The following is a 21,686-nucleotide window of genomic DNA, read 5'->3' on the forward strand; positions in this document are numbered from 1 at the left end:
TGCAGAGTAAGCCCCAGGAAGTCATGCTATCTCTGCCTATGGTCACTAAGCAACAGTTCCACAAATATTCAGTCAAACACACAAAAAAAAGGGAGAATTTCAGTCTGTTGCCAGATATACGGCAAACACGAGACACCCAGGTAAGCAAATGACAAACTATTATCTGTCAGCCTCGAAAATCTCTCCAAGTGAACGGCTTTTAAGCCAACTTGTAATAAATACCACATGCAGCTAAGCTTTAAAAAAAATAAATAATCCAAAGTCAAGTTAAAGAGTAACCAGCGTCCACGTTTAACCATGTAAAGCCTATTTGGAAATCCAAAGCGACACTTACAAAAATATTATGCTACTATGAGAACTGTCAAATGCTTTGAATAATTGTACACAAAGGAAAGAAGTAAAAACACACTTTACCTTGTATCGCATTTTGGGGCACGAATGAATGTAGAAACCCATATAATAAAAACAGAGATCAGGAGCTTTCTCGTGAAGTTGTCTAGTAAAAGCAATTTCCCTATGAAAGGAAAACAAAAAGGACTAATTATTTATGAATACAACCCCTACATTAGTTTCATCATTCAAAGAAACGCTTTACAACCACCTGGCTTTTGAATTATTGAAGGTCCAGTCTTCTATCAATGAAGATAACAAACAAAACATTGTGTGAGGCTTAACAAACACCCATCTTTGCCTTTTGCCCTGCCATGTGATCAACTTGAAAAGACTTAGAGTGAAGAAAACTTTTAATGACCATAAAGTAATGAGGTTGGGCTGCAGTAGCAGTCCTACATACACTCAGTTCATCAACACAAAACTCAGTATTTTGGTGCTAAATTCCAGAAGAACTTGAAGCATTTTTTTCCCTCTTACAAAATATAGATTATAACTATTGTGGTTACCTACTGCTAATGATTGTAGGTACAAAAAATGACAATAAGAATCACTCAGTACGTCCTACTCAGCTTCCCCCAGCCTTTTCTCAGACTTATATATTACACATAGTCTCTTCTCCCCTCACTCTGTACTCAAATGCCTTCTTGTTTCAAAAGATGTTCAAAACTTCATCCTTTCTACGACTCAGAAGCAAAAATACCCAGAATAGCATGAAGTGGAAGTGATAGCTCTGCAATACAGTTTAAACTCCTCGGAGTAAAATTGGCAACAGCTTTTAAGGTATCAGATTCCTTCTCAACTTCCTAAATCCTCCCCAACTCTTAAGGGCTTTTTTCCCCCCTTTCTGAAAAGAGAACAAGGCTGTCCCCAACCCCCCCAAGCCTACTGAGAACTCTTTTATTGCCTTAAATGCAACAGAATTTACAAGCTGCTTTTTCACCAGTTGAGCCACACAAGCATACTGCCATGACAAAGCCTTATATTTATTAGGTAGATAAGTTTAAATCATTTCAAGAATCCATAAAGCATGGATTATGTCAGCCTATTATTACATAAAGTAATGTGATACATAAAGGTACTGAAAAACAACTCTTAGAATTTGCTTATGGCAACTTGCATTAAAAAGAGAAGTCTAATTTTAAGTATCAAGTGTTTGTATTAAAGTCCTGACCACTAATAGAGGCAAAGATCATTTCTACATCACAGTCATTCCAATGTTTTTCTACTTGTTGCTTCTGATTCCTTCTGATTCAGAGAAATGGTAACTCAGACTCTTAACAACAGACCAAATGAGATGCTGCACTGACAGTTACATTAAATCACACAACAACTCAGAAGTTACCCCAATCTGAGCCAGAACCAGACCAGAGATGCCCAGAGGCCCTTTCCTGCCTAAACTTTCCTATGACCTTACAGTCTCTCCTTCACAAGGAAAAATCTCTAGAACAAGGTGAGGAAAGCCATCAGGAAGGCAGCGTTATCAACTCTTGCCAAAAGCAACAGGAAAAACCTCCCACAGAGCTTAGCTGATCTCTAGAAGCTTACCAGAGTGGGAAGTTCTGCACTGTGTCCAGCCATTCCCAGCTTCACGGCTCCACCATAGCTCTTGCACCAGCTCCAGTACTAACAGGTTGTTCACTAAGAGCTCAGCTCACTAAGCAGGTTACTGAAGCAGTCTTCTACTCAGTAAACTAACCTGGCTAAAGGTGTGATTGCTGGAAGCCCAGCACGTGGTAAATATGGAGTGATTGCAGTGATGAACCACTAAACTGATGTCAGCAACTTAGCAGTGAACTTAGCGAGACAGCTCCCGACAGACGCATTTGTGTAATTCATAAGTAGGTTATTCACAAAACACAAAATTCACCTCTACAAAGAGAGGAATACACTCAGAACAGTTGATAGTTAACCTAAAGCTTTAAAATTCACAGGATTACCCTGTCTGTCAGACAGAAGGTAATGAGATTAACAAACCTGAAAACATACTCAGCACTAGCATAGCAGGAAACCACTAATTCAGAAGACAGTTTTTACGATCTCACTGTGCACACAAGCATAGAAGTGATTAATTTCATTTGGTGACTAAGCTACGGCAAAGGAAGAATTATTTCCACCCAAACAAAAAAGACACTTCTCTCTGCTGAAACCAAGCAACACTAAATTATTCTCTGGGGAATAAAGACCAGGTATTTCCCTTCTGAGTTTTTCATTGTTATAAGTATTTAGCTAATTAGAAAGATTAGAAAAATGTAGAATATATTTAGGTATGCATCCAACTGTTGAGAATTAATTTTTGCTACAGTGTTAGCAGCATACTTATGGAGTGGAAATAAAGTCTCAAGTTAAAAGTAAGTATCAAATCTTACTATTACATCTAACCAGAAAACAAAAATCCTCTTACCGTAATGCAGAGTAGACTCCCAAAGATAAGAAAGAATAGTCTGGATCGTAGTACAGATAGACAGAGGACACACAGTAGGGCAGGATATCAATGACACCCACAGCTATTATCTTCCCATCTAGCCAGTACTGCTGGTGAAAAGAACCATAGCCACATTCTGGTCCATTCGGTGGATTCTCTGCCTGAGAAGAAACAGGATCTCATTATCAGACTGGTAGATTTCCAGTATAAAAACAATTTTAGATGGGGATTTTAAAAGAAAATACTGTGAAAAATCTTTCCTGCTATACACTTTTAGAGAAAGGAAAACAGGAATTTGAGAAACAGGGAAAACAACGTTAATTCTCTATATTGCTTTTTGTTTTCACTGTAGAATAGAATAGAATCACAGTGGGCAGGGACCCATAACAACCATCGAGCCCAACTCCAGCTCCACATTTTGGTTACGTATCTGGGATCAGCAGCCATTGGTCACCAAAGTTCAGTTTCTCGGTGTTGCCACTGAGATTCTTTGAGAATAGGTTTACAAAGAGCACTTATCAGCTCACTATGTAAGTTTTACTCTTTATGACCAACGAAAGAACTTGCATCTAAAAACCTGGAGCTCTCTCTTGCGTCAGAACTTACAGAGTTTCTTGGCATCACAAAGAACAGCTTCTGCAAGAACACACAGCAAAGTACACCTCCACACTGGGTAAAAGCACCTAAACCAGGATGCCTCATATTACAAAGATTATCTCCTAATTTCAATTGTATTGTGCAATTGACTCTGCCGTGCCTTTCCCTCCAACATTAAGTTACTTCATTCCTGAATTTCACAGTGCTCAATTAAATTACCCATCTAGTTGTGTTTTTCACTGTACTGCCAGATCTTCAGAAAGCAGCTTCTCACTCAATAAATCTGACAGTACTACCTGCTATTACCAACTGTTTTGCATTACAACAGCAGAAGGAGGGTTTAATCAAGTATTTTGATACAGTAGCGTAGACTGAAGAGATGACGGGCAGTAGAAGTTATTCTAATTGTTACCACGTGTGTCAAAAGAAATCAATCACTTGGACAAAAATCATTCCAACAGACTTACCCAACCATTAAGTCCCAAAATAAAGGCTGTACAATATTCAGTCGTGTAGCATTAAACTAGGTATGTAGCTGAAGATAGCATAAAAGTGAAATGATCAAATACATGAGAGTTAAATCTGGAGCACAGGAGGATATTAGATGGGGATAGTGAGGTTCTCTTCATTTAGGAGAAGCCTTCACATTTGGTAATCACTGTTTCATACAGTATCCTCAGCTTTTCAGTAGAGCCAAATGAAATCACGTAGCCAATATGAAAACCTTTAAGATGGGTCAAAGTTTGAGAGTTTGGAATAATAAGCAGATAAAGCAGGTTGCATTTCTTTTGCAAAAATGAATTGCATAGAAATTATTAAATGTTATAAACGATTGCCCACAACAACATAGAAAGGATTTTCTTCTCCAGGTAAAAGACTGCTGTGTGTAAGGGAGCCCTACCTTGGAATGGCATAGCATGGGTTCAGTCACATCTGCCAACTGCAGCATCAGCTCAGTAAGGAACTTTTAGTAAGGCATGAACTACAGTGTTATTCCACTAACTCAATTACAAAGAAATCTACAGACATAAAAGAGGCTGTGTTCTTTAACAAGGATAACAAGCACAGTACTCATTTCAGGCAAAATGTTCAGGGATCTGTTACATAAAGTAAACAGCATTTTTTAAAAGCACATTCTCCTCCTCCTTGAAAAGTTTTCATACAATATAATCCTTTGTAGCATTTGTAAGTACTGTGTTTTCTCCAGTTTCTCAATGAATACTTGGCTCCTTGGCCTTGATTTCTCACATACCATTCAGACCATTAGATGTGTAACAGGCCCAGCATAGGAAACCCTCTCTTTGAGCAGGCTATACCATTTCACATGGCCAATACAGCCACAGGGGACCATGACTGTCAAAGGCAACGTGAAATATACATAGGACATCATACACGTCCCACCTGAGAGGGGATCACTTATAAACACAAAATAACACATTAGCTTTTACACTACAAAAAACACGTGCTGCTCTCACTATTGAGAACATCACCATTTCTTCAGGTAATGAATCAACACATGTAATGTGAGAGATGTTACATGGAAAGAGCAAAATCCAAACCAATATCCTCCTACTTCCTCACGCAATTAATGTTGAAATGATAGGTGCTGGTAGTCATCTGAAACAAAAGCCCCACTATCCTAAAGAACATACGTAAAAAAGAAATGCATACTTTTAAAACTAACCGTGTGTTTTGTTTATATTCATTAAATAAGTTATATGAAAGGACTAACCACTAAACCTAGAGCTAAAACTCTGGCTATGAGAGTTAAGGCGTAATTATATGTGCTATTATTAGGAACTATTAATACTCCCTAGTTTTCATAGCTACTTCTGCCCCATATTTTCTTCATGAATGGCTGATTGGTCATAATTTATAAGATATTATTAACATTTAAATATTTAATATTGTCTAGCATTACATGCCCTAATTAATACAATTCAATGTAATAAGTGCTTATAATGAAACTCCAATGATGGTGAGAGCACTCAATTTTCTTCAAAGCACATTGGTCTTTCACTTTACTTCTAATACATTTTAGTGTTATTAATAATATAGAAATTAGACTAGTTAACCTCTAACCCAGACTGGTATGCAGCTATAGAAGGTGCTGTACCATCCCCCATGAAAATGTGTCTTAACACTGATAACTGCACGATTGTTTTTCTATGGGAGGTTTCATGACATCTCCTGCTTTGAACATTTCCATTTTACCCTCTGCTGTGGATGGAAGGAGGAATAAAATATGAAATCCATGCTACCTTATACAAAAATAAATTAAAAAACAACAAGGAAACTCTTGATTTCTGCTTCTAGTAGAAATTATTTGCCAAAGTGAAGTGATTAATTCCAGCAGTTCTTCTCCCAAAGGCACACACTCAAAACCTGCCATATGGTAGATTACTATCTTTCTTGGTTATTAACATATCTCCTGTTCACTACTGTCTCCTCCTTTCATTAGGGATTAGTGAAGATGAGACCTACAAATACAGGCTGTGTCAGCAGAGTTGTAGTTTTACAGGCTTTAATCCAAACAAGAGGGGGGAAAAAAAATGAGGAAAGAAAAAGCCAGCAGCTCAAAGGAGGCATACTTCCCTCTCTATGCCACGCTGGTAAGGATGCAATTGGAACACTCAACCCAGTACAGGGAAATACAGACTGACTTGTGAAGGGCCATAAGGATGATTAAGGACTGGAGCATCTGATGTACAAGGAGAGAGCTGAGATCAAAATCAGACGACCTGCAGGAAGGTTTTGTTTGTAGGTGTAACACCTGACAGGAGGGAATAAAGCAGTGCCCGCTGACAGGACAGAAAGCAATGGGCACTACTTAAAAAAACATATGAAATTCACTCTGAACACAAGAACACTTCTCTATTACAATCGTTGTTCAACACTGTGCCAGCAAGAGCTGAGTAGAAAGGCAGAACATAACAGAAAATTATAGAATTAGGTTAAAAGGAAACCTAAGCATCTTGAAGTACCAACCTCCCTAAAACCATCCAGAGGGTTGGAACTGGATGGGCTCAAAGGTCCTTTCCAACCCAACCATTCTGTGATTCCAATGGTAAGCCATTCTCCTGTGCTGAACAACTGGGGTAAAATGACAAACATTCAGATACAGCTTCTAAGAGGAAAGGAACAGTGAACAAAACCCAAAATCAGTTCTCTACTGCACCCTGTTTACTGCTAGAAAATTGCCCAGTTCTCTGCTTCTGCATACTGTATTTTTTAAACTATTCTATTCTTGTCTGCCAGAGCCCATAGCCAAAACTGAAACTAAACGGCAGTAAGGTGAAGAAATAAAGACAGGAAGAGTTCAGGCGTTGCTATTTATTTGCAGTTAATAACAATATTAAATTTTAAAAAATAGAATTACAAATTGAAATTGTGTAAAGGTTAAAATTGATTTTAAATCATTTTTGTTCTAAAGAGTAAACAGGCTGCTCACTACTAGATTTTCTTGTGGCGACTGTTTCAGAATGAAGAATTTCAAGAATCTCTTGGCCTCTGATACACAACCTCTTTTATTTAACTTCATCTAATTGAAGACATCTGTAGTGGTGCCACACAAAATTTAATTCAAGCTTCGAAATGTCAATAAAAAGTGTCTGTAAGAAACAATACTGGTATAAACCTGGCGGGGAAGCGAGCATCAACATCGACGTAGCCATACAAAATTAAGAATATAATAGCAGTCTGCTGCCTGAGTTGACGAGGTGATAAAAGCCCTTTTCCTATAAAGCCTAATGAGCTCTATTACTCTTCAGCTTTCAGGAATGCAAAGGCCAGTGGACTCAGCAGAGTAAAAGCAACAAACTCTCCACACATGGATTCATTCAAACTGCGACATATCGCATTACCAGCGTAATTACCATAACCTGACAATTTCATTACAGTCACGGGGTACTTCACTCTTTAAGACTAACAAGAAAGACAGTGAAACAAATCTACTACAGTTTGCTTGTTGGAAAAGAAACAGCAGCATCTCTCCTCAACTCTTAACTCAGACTAGTGTCAAATACACGGTCAGTAAATTATTTAGTAACATATTCTTTTCTTTAAAAGAAATATGTCAAGAGCACTGTGATTTCTGACTTTGTTTTATTATTTTTCTCTTGCAGTTATATGAAATTCAGGAGTAGCTCATTATCCATCTCCTCAGACTCCTTTAAGATTCAGTGTTACTTTGCTTACTGGCTGGTGATGATACAACACTGTGACACCCATCCGTGCCATCTATACCCATAATGTACCAACTACAGAAAATGAAGAGAAAATAATACATTCATTTCACAACTCGTGTCTAGAATTAATGCTTACCTCAAGGGGAGAATCACAGAGGAATCGTGTGAACTGCATCAAGGTAGAGACATCAAAAATGTGGCCCAGAAGACGGTCCAAATATGCAAAGTAGAAAAACAGCGTTAGTAATGCTTCAGGATACATTACAGCTCAGACAAGCATAGGCTCTCAAAGCATAATAACTTGAAAAGAAAAAGAATAGATTTCAGGAGTTGAAATAACATTTCCCAACAAATTCCCACTTTCTGATATGCGAACAAGTAAATACAATCAATAATTATCCAAGTCACTTACCCCTATAAAATAGAAGATATTTAAAAATGAGATGAGAGAATTATCACCCCGTAACACAGATCTGTCTTGTATTCTCAATTACACATTGCTTTTCTATGGGACCTCCTGCAACAGGAAACTCTTCCCCATAGTTCCATTGTGCATGTCCCATCACCAAAGGATGGGGCTTAGGGCCATCATGTCTCTCAATATAAATTGATCAAGGCTATTTGTAATCACTATCAGAAGCAAGCCTGGTCAAATATAATGAAGATGGAAGGGAAAAAGAAACAAACCAACTTCCTGAAAGTGCAAATATTTTCAAGCCTGGATTCTTAACTCAGTATGAAATGCTGTGCTACAGATAATCAAACAATAGGCGAGCTTTTAATGAGCTGGAGCTTGGTCAAGATTCTAAGAGCAGTAAAATATAATAGCTGTTTACTCACCAGCATTTACTTATTTGATACAAATACTTCCTTACTGGTAGACTCCACATAAAACATATTAAAAGATATTACAAAGATCTGGTCTGTATTTAACCCCAAAACATTCCTTTGTTAAACAGCTAAGTTTGTGTTACATGGTTCCCTCCCCTCCTGTAATGAGCTGAATGATTTAATAAGTCAGTGGTTAACAAACTGTAAAGAATAATAAACAGGAACTTGAAATGTTAGGCTTGATAAAAAAAGAGTACAATAATACCCACAAGAAAACCAATCACTGACAAGAGTTTTTTGGTCAAGAATTCTACAGATTCCTCAGCTAAACGAGACAAGAGTTTTCTTCTTATAGGGAGACGCATCAAAAGGCTGGGGACTACTTGCAAAGCATTTGACCACCAAGAAGCTGTGCTGTGTGGGTGCTGGAGCCTTGGTGCAGGTACCCACAGAGGCTCTGGGTGGGTTCTCCTCTTTGCAGATCACCAAACCCACCTGGATGTGGTCCTGGACACCCCGTCAGCCTCAGCCACCCAGGCTGCTCACATCTACCCAGGCAGGGAACAAAAGGAAACAGGCAACACTAAGAAGTGCCAGTACTACAAATGACTGACCCAGGACCACGTCCCATATACAGCTTAAGTAGTTATAACTACTACTTTTTTTCCTTCCAAAAATGCTATAAAATCAGATTTTATTAATAAAAATGCAGCCTCTGGGATATATATGGATCTGCTAATGTTAAGTGGACCATTCCCAGTGTAGCTCAAAGTGAACACTGAACTTTAATGTCCTCTAAGATGCACTGAAAGGTATTCTGCTGCTGATGCTAGGGCTTCACAGAATCAGTCTTCAGATTCCTTTTCCCTCTCAAACACTCAGTAATATTCTAGCTGACCTACGAGCGAACCATAGAATCACCAAGATTGGAAAAGACCTAAAAGATCATCCAGTCCAACCGTTCACCCATTACCAATAGCTCCCACTAAACCAGGCCCCTCAACACAACATCCAATTGTTTCTTGAACACCCCCCAGGGTTGGTAACTCCACCACCTCACTGGGCAGCCCATTTCAGTGCCTGACCACCCCTTCTGAGAAGTAAATGAATGATAAACTTACAGGATAAACACTGGATTTCTATGGAGCTGCTACTGAAAACAAAGTAATGAGCATTTTCCACAATTGGCTGTTTTAGACGTGCTCATCACCATAGCAGTGGATACTCTAAATTACTGAGCTTAGAAAAACAAGTTACTGTGATATCTTAATTCAGCTCCAGAATTGTTATGATTTGCTGGGTAGGGACAGAGAGCACGATGGGAAAAGAACAACAACCCATAGACAGTGTTTGAGGAGAACAAAAGTAACTCAAAATTTGAATTATCGAGTTATGCTCCCATAAATAAAGAACAGACATCTACAAATTCCTCTGGTGCTCGTGCATCAGTCACTACAGCCAATGCCTTCAGAATGTGCAGGCACCAGAAGAATAAACCATGTGTTCTTAATTTTGATGTCAGAAGACCCCCGATAGTTCTTAATCTGTAACTTTAGCTTTATAGTGCGAGTCAAACCCTATGGGTGAGAGATCGGAGCCAACACCACTTTTCAAATAGCTGTGTGGATTCTCCAGGCCCCACATTGGGTGAGGGGGACGTTCCAAGTGTTCCAAGCATAATTTCTACTTGCAACCGTCTCCACTGGTGGCTAGGAAAAAAAATTTACTGCATTTGAATTTGTACCGCAGACTTAACGGAATGAAACACTGCAAGTTTTATTACAGATTAGTTCATCCCTTTATGTTTGCTGAAGTTCCCAGGTCAGATCGGTTTCTTAATCAAGCTCAAGAAAACTTCAGGAAATTGTGAATCAAATGAAGCGTTTCATTCGATATGGAAGAACTTAATTCATGCACAGAGTAGGAAAGTAACAGATATCTTAGATGCTCCAACCTTAGTTATCAACCTTTGTTGCCATCTCAACCCATACTCTCCACTCACACCACCAAGACCACAACACCCGTCATAACACAGGAGAACACCTTGTCTACATGTGTAATTAAGCTCAGCTATACATGAGATTTTCGAGTGACAAACTCATTTTTAAGACTGCAGGATTATGATGAACACAACCCAAAAACGAACCAACGAACCATGAAAGAAACGCAGTCAAAAGCTGGTGTTTATGTAAAATAAATCAACCTGTCACACGGGCACAATTGAAATTCCTTTCACAAAGTCATACTTTTCTAATTTGAATTTCAAATTGAATTACATAAGCTTCAGTCTTTTAAAAACTATATATATGAAACCCCCAAGATCCATTCTTTGGTGCAAATTAATTTCAGTTGACTGAGAGAAGACGACACTGCTAAGGATTAAAATTGGAAGGAGAGAGAAAAAGATAACCTAGAAAAAACACATGCACACCTTTACAAAGCTGCAATAAAACTGGAAAGCTGTACAGGCAAAGGGAGCCATTCAGACGCTTTGGATGCCAACCCAGCATGGGTTTCACCTGGTAGCTCAGTAACTTACAAGCTGAAATAAACACATCTTCACTGTCAAACATTCACTCTCCTTGTTCATCTTCACTTGCAGAGTGACAAAAGTCAGAAATACACAGCAAAAGGAAAAGCCTTTAGAAAGCACAGACCCAAAGCTGAAATAGGGGAATTTGAAAGCCAGTCAATAGGGAAAGAGTCAATTTGAATTATGACTGTCTAAAGTGCAGTTTTCACAGCACAGAGTGACAAATAATTGCTGATGGGACAATATTTACATTTCAGAATTGCAATTTCAGTTCATTACAGAGTGACCAAAATCTCTCTGGCTTTGTTTCCTAAGAGAATCTCACTCTTAAAATAAAAGAGATCTGTTACAGTAAAGTGCTTGTGTAGAAAACTCAGTGTCAAAATAAGGAAAACCATGTAAACCGGGATGCAGAAGCTGAAATGAAACAGTACGGTCAACTGGCTTAGTTGTCTGGACACCTAAGTGTTTGGGTTCTTATAGGCAATTAAAGAATGAAAATCAATGGATCCACAGCAGAATGCCATACAGAGCATGGAGCAGGCAGACCAGCATCAGCTCTGTAAGTCAGCACAGTAAGAGATCCCAATGGCAAAGGGTCTGGGCCCACCAAGCCAGTCACCAGTGAGAGCTGCCATTGACTCTGATGACAAAAGAACTCATTCAAGAGCATTCTAAAAAGTGCTCTGCTGCCTAGGCAAGCTAAGGAGGCTACAATAACCACAAAGGCTTGGTTTGTCTTTTACACATTCTCTCACTAGCCAAAGAAATAGGAGACTAGGTTAGAGTGACCTAAGGGTTTGGAGCCAGCTGCTGATACCAACTTGGAGTTGATCAGCATGTGCTCCTTGGCGTTTCCTAGGCTCCTTGCTCAGTTTCCTATAGTAGTTCAAGTGTATTTCTGGGAGCCAATTAAAGAAGCTAGAAAAGAAAAAAAACAAACATACCTATTTCAGTAATTTCTTGCACCTTTTCAAACAGCATATCTTTTGTGTGTTGCTAAATTCTTTCCTTCCAAGACAAATATTTGGTTAAGCACAAAGTAAAGCGAGTATCCAGCCAGCTTTGCAGAGGGAACTGACACACATACACTATTCTTCTACAAGCTTGTCATTATAAAACACCCATGAAAAGTTAAATAACTCGCTCGCTTCAGTAGGTCCAAACAGCAATAAACTGTTCTCTCTGGCTCTTTCTGGAAACTACTGTAGATTTTTTTTTATGACTATTTATGGAAATGTTTTCTATACTTGTATTGCTGCACATTGCTTGTTTCGGTCACACTTCAGCCTTTTTCCTTAAAGGCAAACACCACCATAAGAAGACTGAAAAATCACATTAATGAAGTACCTGATTCTTGGAACATTAACGTTATCAAACAATCTGTTTGTTTTCTTTAAGTGGCCCAAAAAAAAGAGTACCAGAGTGGCACAGCCCCACAAAGCATCAAGTGCAACCATTGCAGAGCTGGTTATACAGCTGCATCAGGGGTGTTAGCAAGGAATTTGGACCCAAAGTGCCTGGAACATTGTCTGCAAACAGTCCTTTAAATAAGAATTTGTGGTAAATGATAGAATCATTCATGTTCATGTGCCTTACTCCAATAATTGAGAGTTAGGTTGTAAAGCTAAATCCAGATCCCAGATGCCAACAGGACCTACTCCTAACTCCTGACTCTTCCCAGCTTTGCAGCCCATCACTTCCCAAGCCCTGTCTGCAGTCTCCCCCCATCTAGCAGCTGTGCAATGTAAGGAAACCACACCTGACTCAACCTGAGCAGCTGATACAGGTATGGCTGTATCTGGTATGCTGAACAACAGAAGCTATACACTGAGCTGTATGCAATGGTTGTCCCAGTGAAAATTCAAGCAGTATTCAAGCAGTAGCCATCAAGCCTGCAAGCAAAAAATATTATTATTTCATATTAAACTGGAAAGAAAAATGTGCTTCAATTGTGCTTTGTTTGGGGATAAGAGCTGGTTTAACTGATTGCCTATAGGAGCAAGACCCAAGGAAAATACAAGCTGTCAGAGCTGATGAAGTTCACTGCGTGCATAAATCAAGTCTCACTATTTTAACAAATAAATAGCCAACATATCACTATTTTTACAGCACTAATGGAACTAAATAGCTGAGAATAAATGTTTGCAATAACATTACAGCTTTTTTCTTCTATATACTGCACCACATTCAACACAGAGCGAGCTCTGCCAGATGGAAGAGAAAAGCCACAAGGAAACAATAACACTATAGTTCATGTATATGCATTAGAAGAGAGCAACTGGGGATGAACCAAACTTGATTTCTAAATACAAATAACAACTTCAATACCTCTGCTTTAAATTAATGATGTTTTAATATAAACTAACTGCAATATGCAGCCTTGTATGCAGGAACTCTTATAAAGACTACTAACAAAAATATGCAGGTTATATTTTACTATGGCACCCAGAAAAAGAATCCAGTGCTATTCAAATGACTGTTGCTAAACTTCTAAACCAAAATAAAACACCGGTTACAAAACTACATGTATCCATTTCATTACGCAGAAATTATGACAAAGCTATATTATGAAGATTCATTGTATTTCTTACCACAGTTGTAGGAAAAAAGGGGACAAAGTGCCATTCATGACTTTTATTTGCATAATCATGGTACTCTGGATCTGCTGATCCTTCACCAGAACACAGGGAAACAATGCTTGCTTAATGAAAGGATGCTCAGCCCACTATCACCCAGCTCATTGCAGAAGTCATCCTTATTCAGGTTTCCCCAGGTTTCATTGTTTTAATTCTTTTCCCCCATTACAGCTTAATATTTTTCCCAGAAATGCTATTCTACCACCCAAGCAGGAAAAAAAAAGTAACTCATGAACACACAAACTCTTGTAATTGTTGACAATAGGGGATTTTTATAAGCACAATATGTGGAGTTGTGTATATAACATTGAATATAATCTTCCACTACTTCAGCAAGAAAAAGTTATATGCTCGCAAACAATAGCCCTGTTTTATTTGGAACAGTGCACAAGAACTACCACCATGGACCACAGAAAGAACTACATACACAGCATCCAGGCAGAAAAAACAGATTTGTACACCTATTTTTCATGTCTGTATATGTATTCAATCAGAGCTACTCATTCCCTGCTAATACTTTCCCACTTTATAGTGTCATAGGACCCTTAAGTGTGGGGAAAAGACCTCTAAGATTCCCAAGACCAACCGCTGACCCATCCCCACCATGGCCACATCTCCACAGTTCTGAAACACCTCCAGAGACGGTGACCCCACCAACCTCCCTGGGCAATAATCACTTGGGGTTTCCCTCAGTCTTTCAGATTTTCCCATTTAAAATCAAGAATTAAGAATACTGGAATATTTTTCTGAGAGTAGCAGTAAACTACGTCCACTATTGGTCTGTATAAAGCAACAGTTTGTATGCTTGTCAGTAGTCTTTATAAGAGGTCCTGCATACAAGACTGTATATTGCAGTTAGTTTATATTAAAACATCATTATCTGTAATGCGGGAACAAGAGAGAAGTCAGTGGGAGCTGTTCTTTCAGCCAGGTTCATCTACTGGACCTTCATCACAGAAGCTGGAACTCACCACCCAAGCACAAAGCAGCTGGCCCAGAAGGAATTCTCATATTGTCTCCCTCATTCCACCGTTTTCAAACTTGAGACCAGCTTTAAAGATGGTTATCAAGCACCTGCATTCTGCCAGGATAAAGATAGCATCCAAAACCCCCGTCAGGGTGAGCATGACTCAAGTTAAAGAATAAACAGATAAGGCTTTGGCTTTTACCAAAGCATTTAAAATGCACAGTCCTGCACTATCTTATGTTACTCGATGCTTTCAACAGGGTTATCAGAGTAGTAAAACAAGTAAAATGTTTTTGCTTTTTTTTTTCTTTAATTGAAAGTACGGCCTAAATTAACACAAGGGACAAAACGCTGTTTTGTTTGATAGCCAAAGCATTCAGCAGGGTATTGCCAGCCAAAGTTAAATACAGACAGCTTGCAAGGAGGTACTGAAGATAGCACAGTACAAGAAGCATTTGTATAGAAGATTAAGAAAGGCAGTTCAGAAATAAAACCTAGATAACATTGCATCAGTGTGAGCTGTGCAACAGAACACTGCCAGAACGTTATAGAAACCCCCATCTTCAAATTAGACAGCAACTCAGTACAGCAGCAGAAAGTGTTTTAATAAACCTACTAGAGGCTGACTAGTATCTGAACCCAACTAGATGTCAACAGCAGCATGAACATAACTTATAACCCACACGCCTTTGGTCTCAAGTGGAACTCAAGCTTGTAGCTGCTGCTGCTGTGAATTAGTAGAAACTGGCAGCTTTGGATCAAGAGCTGATAGCCCTGTATGCATCAAAAATAAACTTCATCCAGAAAATCCTCACCATTAGATGAACTCAGAGAGCTCTTTCCTATTTTCTTTATACTATTAAATAGCTGGACTGGACAAAACCAATCAGAGAGACACAGCCTGTTGGACTTGGTGCTGTTTCACAGAGCAGGAGGTAGAAGTGCTTTTCATGGGCCACTAAAGAAACTGTTTATTGGGAAGGCAGCTTGTCTCCTTAATTACATGGAATGTTTATTTTCCAGCATTTCATTTAGCAGTTAATAAACTGCCTTACGTCCTCAACCGTAACATCTTCTCTTACTGTCACACGCAGACAAGCTCGCGCTGTAAAATCACAGCCAGATATGGCTCTGAAGGGAGCACTATTAAAATGAAGGATGCAGGGGGTTGTTAAGGGTTTGCTGACAGAGAAACTTGGATTTACAAACCTGAGAGAGAGGTTTCCTGCTTCCCAAACATTACTCTTTGTAGAGAGAAGCTTTACTAGAGCTATCTCTATTCTGCCTCCTCACTTCAATCTAGATGGAAAGCTTTATCTATGCTGCATTGGTGCCGCCTTCCACATTCGCTGAGCAATAATCAGCTTAATGGTTCAAGTATGGTAATATTGTGAACCATTTTATAACTTACCATAATAGTGGTATTTTTAAATAACCACCAAAATTACCAATCCATTCCTAAAATTGCATTTTAATGTAATATAGTTAATAGCGGCTGTAATGCCAACAGTGTAAGAATATATTCCTAAAATAACTTGTTAATATACCCCATAATAATCTTTGTTGGATTCTGAATTTAAATGCAGGCTGGTTTCTGAATATGAAATGTTGAGCCAAATGTGAAATGGAATTCTTTTCCTAAACAAGAAATTCCCTATATATAAAAAAAGTGCAGGGCTCTCTCTGAAAGAGGCTCATCTACCATACACAGATATATGTGCTAGATTTCAGATCCAAAGAAAAATCCTGGATATTTGCCATTTTAAGACCCAAAACAGACCTGTTAGTAGCCTGACAAAGCCCTGTGCATAGGACAGAACTTCATTTTACCTATGCTTGAAAGAAATGCCTGGCTCCATAGCGTCTGTATGACATAATAAAGTCTGAAAAAGAGTAAGAAAACAACTGAGGGCCTTCAGATAGCACTTCCCACTGTCCTTCCATATAACTTGGAGCAGTTTCACCCTACTTAGTATTGTCCACTCTTAGAAAGGACTCCAATAGTTCTCCTCCCACAAGGATTCAGTATTAGGGCCTTTAAGACAGATCAAGATACCTTTTGTGTAATGCATTGTAGAGCAGTTCTCCTAACCTAGACTCCTTCAGCTCATCATTTAAACAATAACAATGAATTATGAGTGATTTGAGCCATCAAACCCAAGCCTAAACCAAGCCATACATACTCTGCCCCAAAAGGGATTAGACGAACAGGGCACCAACTGCCATTCAGAACTGGGCTGTAAGCAGTCATTGATGCTGCCCTTGATTAATGCTATAAGCCTTTTATTTACAAAAAATCCATATCTAAACAAATAAGTAGACATAGGACAATCTTACCACCCTGTCAATACAACAACACAATCTTGAGAGTAAAAGCATACTAGTGTGTCTAAGCATTAAGGCTAAAATACATTCACTGTAGCAGACAAATGAAGTCATAGATCAGACCTGACGTATTTCCAATTTTTACCATGTTATAATTAACTCAGTTTATATCAGAAACTGAGAAAAAGGCAGCAATTATTGTTGTAAGTCTTACTGTGTTACAAAACAGAGTGAAATAAAGTTTATGGCTGACACTCCAGTATTTCAATATCTAGAATCATTCTAGACACCATTTCCCACCATTTAACTGCACAGTAAAAACGTTTTCATAAAGGTGCATGCAGTGAACTGTACCTCGTTTTCGCCACATTCAGAAGGTGTGTCCTTGTGTATAGCCATCTGATACTTGGCAAATAAAAGGGCTGACTGGTTGAAGGATGATTTGAACTGTGGGTCCTCAAAAGAGACAGGTACTAACCTCACCTTCAGAGCAAGGGAAATACAAGCATACTGTTTTGAGTGCATATAATCAGATAACATGCTTCTGAAGGTAAGGCTAGTGGAAGATCTTCTCCTATCCATTTCAAAGCCTTTGAAGTCAGAACTCTGAATATAATAAATAAACCTTCTACAGGGAAAAGAGTATTTATATGGCAACTAACGCTAACCTTGACTGTTGATACCTCTATTAAAGAATAGAAATTATATTAACACTGGAACACTCCAAAGCACCAGCTTACTCAACCTATGTTTTGACCAAGTATCTAACAAACCAACAAACAAATTTCTCAATGTACAATGCCAAGAACTATTAAAATGTATTAATTTCTAAGGGCACATCACTTGACCCCGGTTTAGCAATTACATATTCTTGCTACATGCACTTTGCCTCCAATATTCTGAATTTTTTGTTAGTAGTATTCGAAAGGTAACACATCCAACACAGGTACCTATTACACATTGCCTGGTCATTACAAGAGGCAGCAACAATGTGTAATTTAGATAGAGCGAGCTGATCACTACTTGATGTGCTTAAATAGAAAACGAAGAGGTTTCCATAGTTTAAGTGAACCCCAAACCAATGACTTGTACGTGTGGTAATTTCTTCACTCACATGTTGGCCCTGATCGTGCTTGTTCCTCCACATATGGATGCATTCAAACCAAAGCCAATGAGACTACTTATCAGGGCAAGCATCCAGCCATTTTCAGTTCCTAGGAGATTTATATGTACACGGTCCATGACATTTTACCTCCAAAGCCTCATCCCTTTCACCTCTTATTCAATAGCATAGCCATCTAACTCTCAACTTTTGTCTGCAATTAAGACCAAATATTTGTAGCACTCAAAAGAGATATCAAAGGTTTGCACTTTCAGAATGTTGATTGTACTTGATACAGTATTTTACATGCTCCTGAGTGTAAGATGGATATAAAATCCACACTTGTTTCTTCTAGAACCTATGCAAGACACATGAAATGGAGGGGAAGCTGAGCTTTGCATAAAATTCATTTGGCCTTCTGACCTGATTTATAGTTGGTTTATCAGGTGGGTCCTTGTGAATAACCATCTGGTAACGTTTATAGACCTGGTAAGACTCCTGAAATGTGGCTTTGAACTGTGAACTTGGCGGAGATGATCTCACCACCCTCACCTTCAGAAGAAGTTAAACATTTATTATTACAGTATCATGCAATAATTACACATTTATAACATATACAAGCATCACAACAGAGAGAGTTTTTCCACTTCCTGAAAAAGAACCCTACCTCACTTTACATTATTGAGGGCTTTTGTATTTACATTGAAATACATACAAGGTTTTCAAATGATGAACTAATTAAAATCTCTATAGAAGAACCACATAAATGGTTTTTGGGAACTAATACCCACAAATGCTAAGCAGATTGACATTTTAAAGAGATTTTTGATACATTTTCCAATCTTTTGTTCCTGAATTTTCTCATCATACTGTAAATACTTGAAGGGTTTGTGCACTTGGAAGACTCATATCTATCCTCTTTACAATATTTGCATTGTAGTGGTCCTAAGAGGATTTCCAGGTATTTTTTAAATTAAAAGAGGAAGAGGAAACAATGTTCCCCTATTCAATTACAAATTAATTTAGGTAGGAAATTGTGCCCTTCCTAAACCATCCTTACATACAAGGAACATAAACTTTAAGAATCCATAAATTAAACTGGTTTTTAGTAAAAGTGATTGCTTCCTGACCAAAGGCGTGCTATTATGTGGTCAACAGTGCTTCATCTTAATGAAAACATTCAGACAAGGCCATCATATGTGTTAGGTAACATCATAAACCTGGAAGAATCAGCAATTATAGATCAGTTACATCGTCTCTTGTCAGTTCCTTAAGGTGCGACTTTTAAGTCATCACCATTTCAAATAAGAACCACAAATACAATTCCAGTTTAATTTTTAATACCATTAGTAGCTAAAGGAAAACGTATATATTCAGAAAGCTTTCCAGCTTCCAAAGGAAAACACTGTGTTTACAATTAACCAGTGTCAGCATGTCCAAAAATCCTCCAGGTATCTACTTCTATAGTAAAAATAGATTTAATCGAAACCAATATATTATGCTGGTTTCAACCATAACTTTTACAGTTTCCAAAGACATCAACACATACCACAGACTTCTATAAACAAGAGCTATCTTCTCATCTGTTTAGTTTTATCTGTTTTAAGTTTCATCAACAGTTAGTGCTTTCTAGCCAAGATTCAGTAGCATAGATAGTTTAACTATTTGTATGCTGCAGAACTAAATATTGAATGTCTCTCATTGTTTAACACTCAGTTAATTTAAAGTCTTTCATTTTCAAGGCACTCAGTATGAAATCAATTTACAAGAGTTTTGTTTGCTATACTGCTCTCTTCTACAACTGACTGCAAGTGCAAGATTACCCCCTTGTGGTTACACAGAGCTCAGCTGTACCAAATATATCAGCATGTACCACATGTATTCTAAGACTTAAACTACAGACAGCCAATAGAGCCACAGAAACTGAACACGTAAGCATTTGTAGAGGTCCAAAAACAAGACTTCTGTAATTTGCCTTTAACAGCAGTGAATGAGCCATTACCTCCAATTTGTGCAGTGCATCGTCAGGTAAAGGGACAAAAATGAAGTCTTCAATGCTTTTTGGTTGGTTCGTCGTAGACTTGGAGCTTTGCATGAGTAAAGCCTGATGTTCTGCTTGAAGTGAAGAGCCTTCAAGGGTGCACTTCTGGTTCTGAAGGAGTTTCTGCAGTTTTCTTTCTCTCCGTATGTCCTTCGCTTTTCGACACGGCGGCTTGCTCAGATCAGCCCCTTTGCCTGTAAGGAAGCAAGCAAAGAATCAAACACCACGTTCTGCAAGAAACAAGCAGCCCTCACAGGATGACTAAAAGAAATGGTTAAAATTACCAGTAATTCCATACCATGGTCTGAGCATAACACAGTCCTCCACACTTACAACTAGTGATAATATCCTGTGCCAAGTGAAGGTGTAGTGATTTTTTCCTCTACAGCTTTCTAATCTAGAGTCAGGAATATATTTAAAAAGCAGCACAAGAGGAATTCCTCTCAAGTCTGTCCTTAAATCCCTCTCAGAGAAAAACAAGAAGCTCCTGTTTAACACAAGATATTATGCTGCCTCATATCCAAACAGCACCACGACAGGCTTCAAACATTGAAAGGAAAAAGCACAAAACCAAACCCACAACCACAAAACCTCACTGTCAAATTCATAAAGAATTATTCTACTACATTAAGGACAAGTACTATAAAATTAATGCTCCACTTAAAACAAGGAGAAAAAGATGCCCGTGATCCATTCCACCCACAAAATGCACTGAAAGGATGGTTTCCAAATCAATAACCCATTCCCAATCTGCAATTTCCCTACATTTCATGGTTTTAATTGATACTGATTTTAAATGCATAAATCCAGATTTCTACACATTTACAAAAGCAAGATTTTATTTTCCCCTAACACTCGGTTCTTTCACCTTGACACACCATTATCAGTTACTCCAGGAAGCACAGAGAAGAACTCCATTCCAGAAGCTGTCTTAAAGCTTTATGAAGCTGCTGCATTGCTGGAAACAGTAGAGGAAGAATTAATGAATTTTCATGGAATACCTGCCTGATACTTGCAGCTGCTGTAGGAAGTTACATACAAAGGGAAAGCTGCACTCACAATTGTAATAGCAGCCACTTAATCCAGTTAATTCTTATAAAATTGACTCCCATTCTGTATTTTTATTTCACATACAGTTGTAGATGAGCTGGACGCCAAAACTGATCCCATAATACTAACGCTTTCAAAAGGAGAAGGAATAATGGAACAAACTAGGCCCACAGAGGGAAGCACAGAGTCGTATATCTTGCACAGAACAAAAACTGTAACAAATATTATGACAGACTGCTGAAGCAGTATTTTATGCCATTTGCTTCTTCCTGAAATCCATATATTTGCAAAGGACGCGCTGGCACCTTTTGAAAGACTTAATGGGAACGTACCCAGAATGGTGAGGTGCTTCCATTTGAAGCATTAAGAAGACAACACATTTCCAACTCAGTTAATATTTATGAGAAATAAAGAATAATCCAAACCCAGACTTAACTACAGCTTATCCCACTTTACTCTCTAGGAGGGCTGGAAACTACTTGGAAATCATTTCTTCCAGAAGGCCTATGAAAATGTGGTTAGAGCTTTCCTTCCTTCTCACCAATAACTTTGTGGCCAAAAATGACATCTTCCTTTTGTCCTCTACCCACTTCAAACCC

General features: G+C 38.4%; 1 protein-coding gene across 7 annotated transcripts in view; it reads right to left on the minus strand.

Moving 5' to 3' along the window:
* Nucleotides 1-21,686, minus strand: part of ATE1 (arginyltransferase 1) — a 56,428-nt gene that overhangs the window by 28,634 nt on the left and 6,108 nt on the right. For 4 of the 7 annotated variants that reach the window (XM_015867495.2, XM_015867499.2, XM_015867498.2 and 1 more), the window contains exons 6-10: nucleotides 19,999-20,231; nucleotides 18,420-18,548; nucleotides 7,736-7,768; nucleotides 2,795-2,976; nucleotides 415-514 (exon numbers count right to left, since the gene is read on the minus strand). In XM_015867495.2, coding sequence (XP_015722981.1) covers nucleotides 415-514; nucleotides 2,795-2,976; nucleotides 7,736-7,768; nucleotides 18,420-18,548; nucleotides 19,999-20,231 — 677 coding nt within the window. Of the gene's footprint in view, nucleotides 1-414; nucleotides 515-2,794; nucleotides 2,977-7,735; nucleotides 7,769-17,248; nucleotides 17,378-18,419; nucleotides 18,549-19,998; nucleotides 20,232-21,686 lie in introns of all 7 variants that reach the window. The other 3 variants (XM_015867496.2, XM_015867503.2, XM_015867500.2) reach the window with 2 other exon arrangements.

Source organism: Coturnix japonica, chromosome 6 (assembly GCF_001577835.2).
Source record: "Coturnix japonica isolate 7356 chromosome 6, Coturnix japonica 2.1, whole genome shotgun sequence".
Taxonomy (NCBI): Eukaryota; Metazoa; Chordata; class Aves; order Galliformes; family Phasianidae; genus Coturnix; species Coturnix japonica.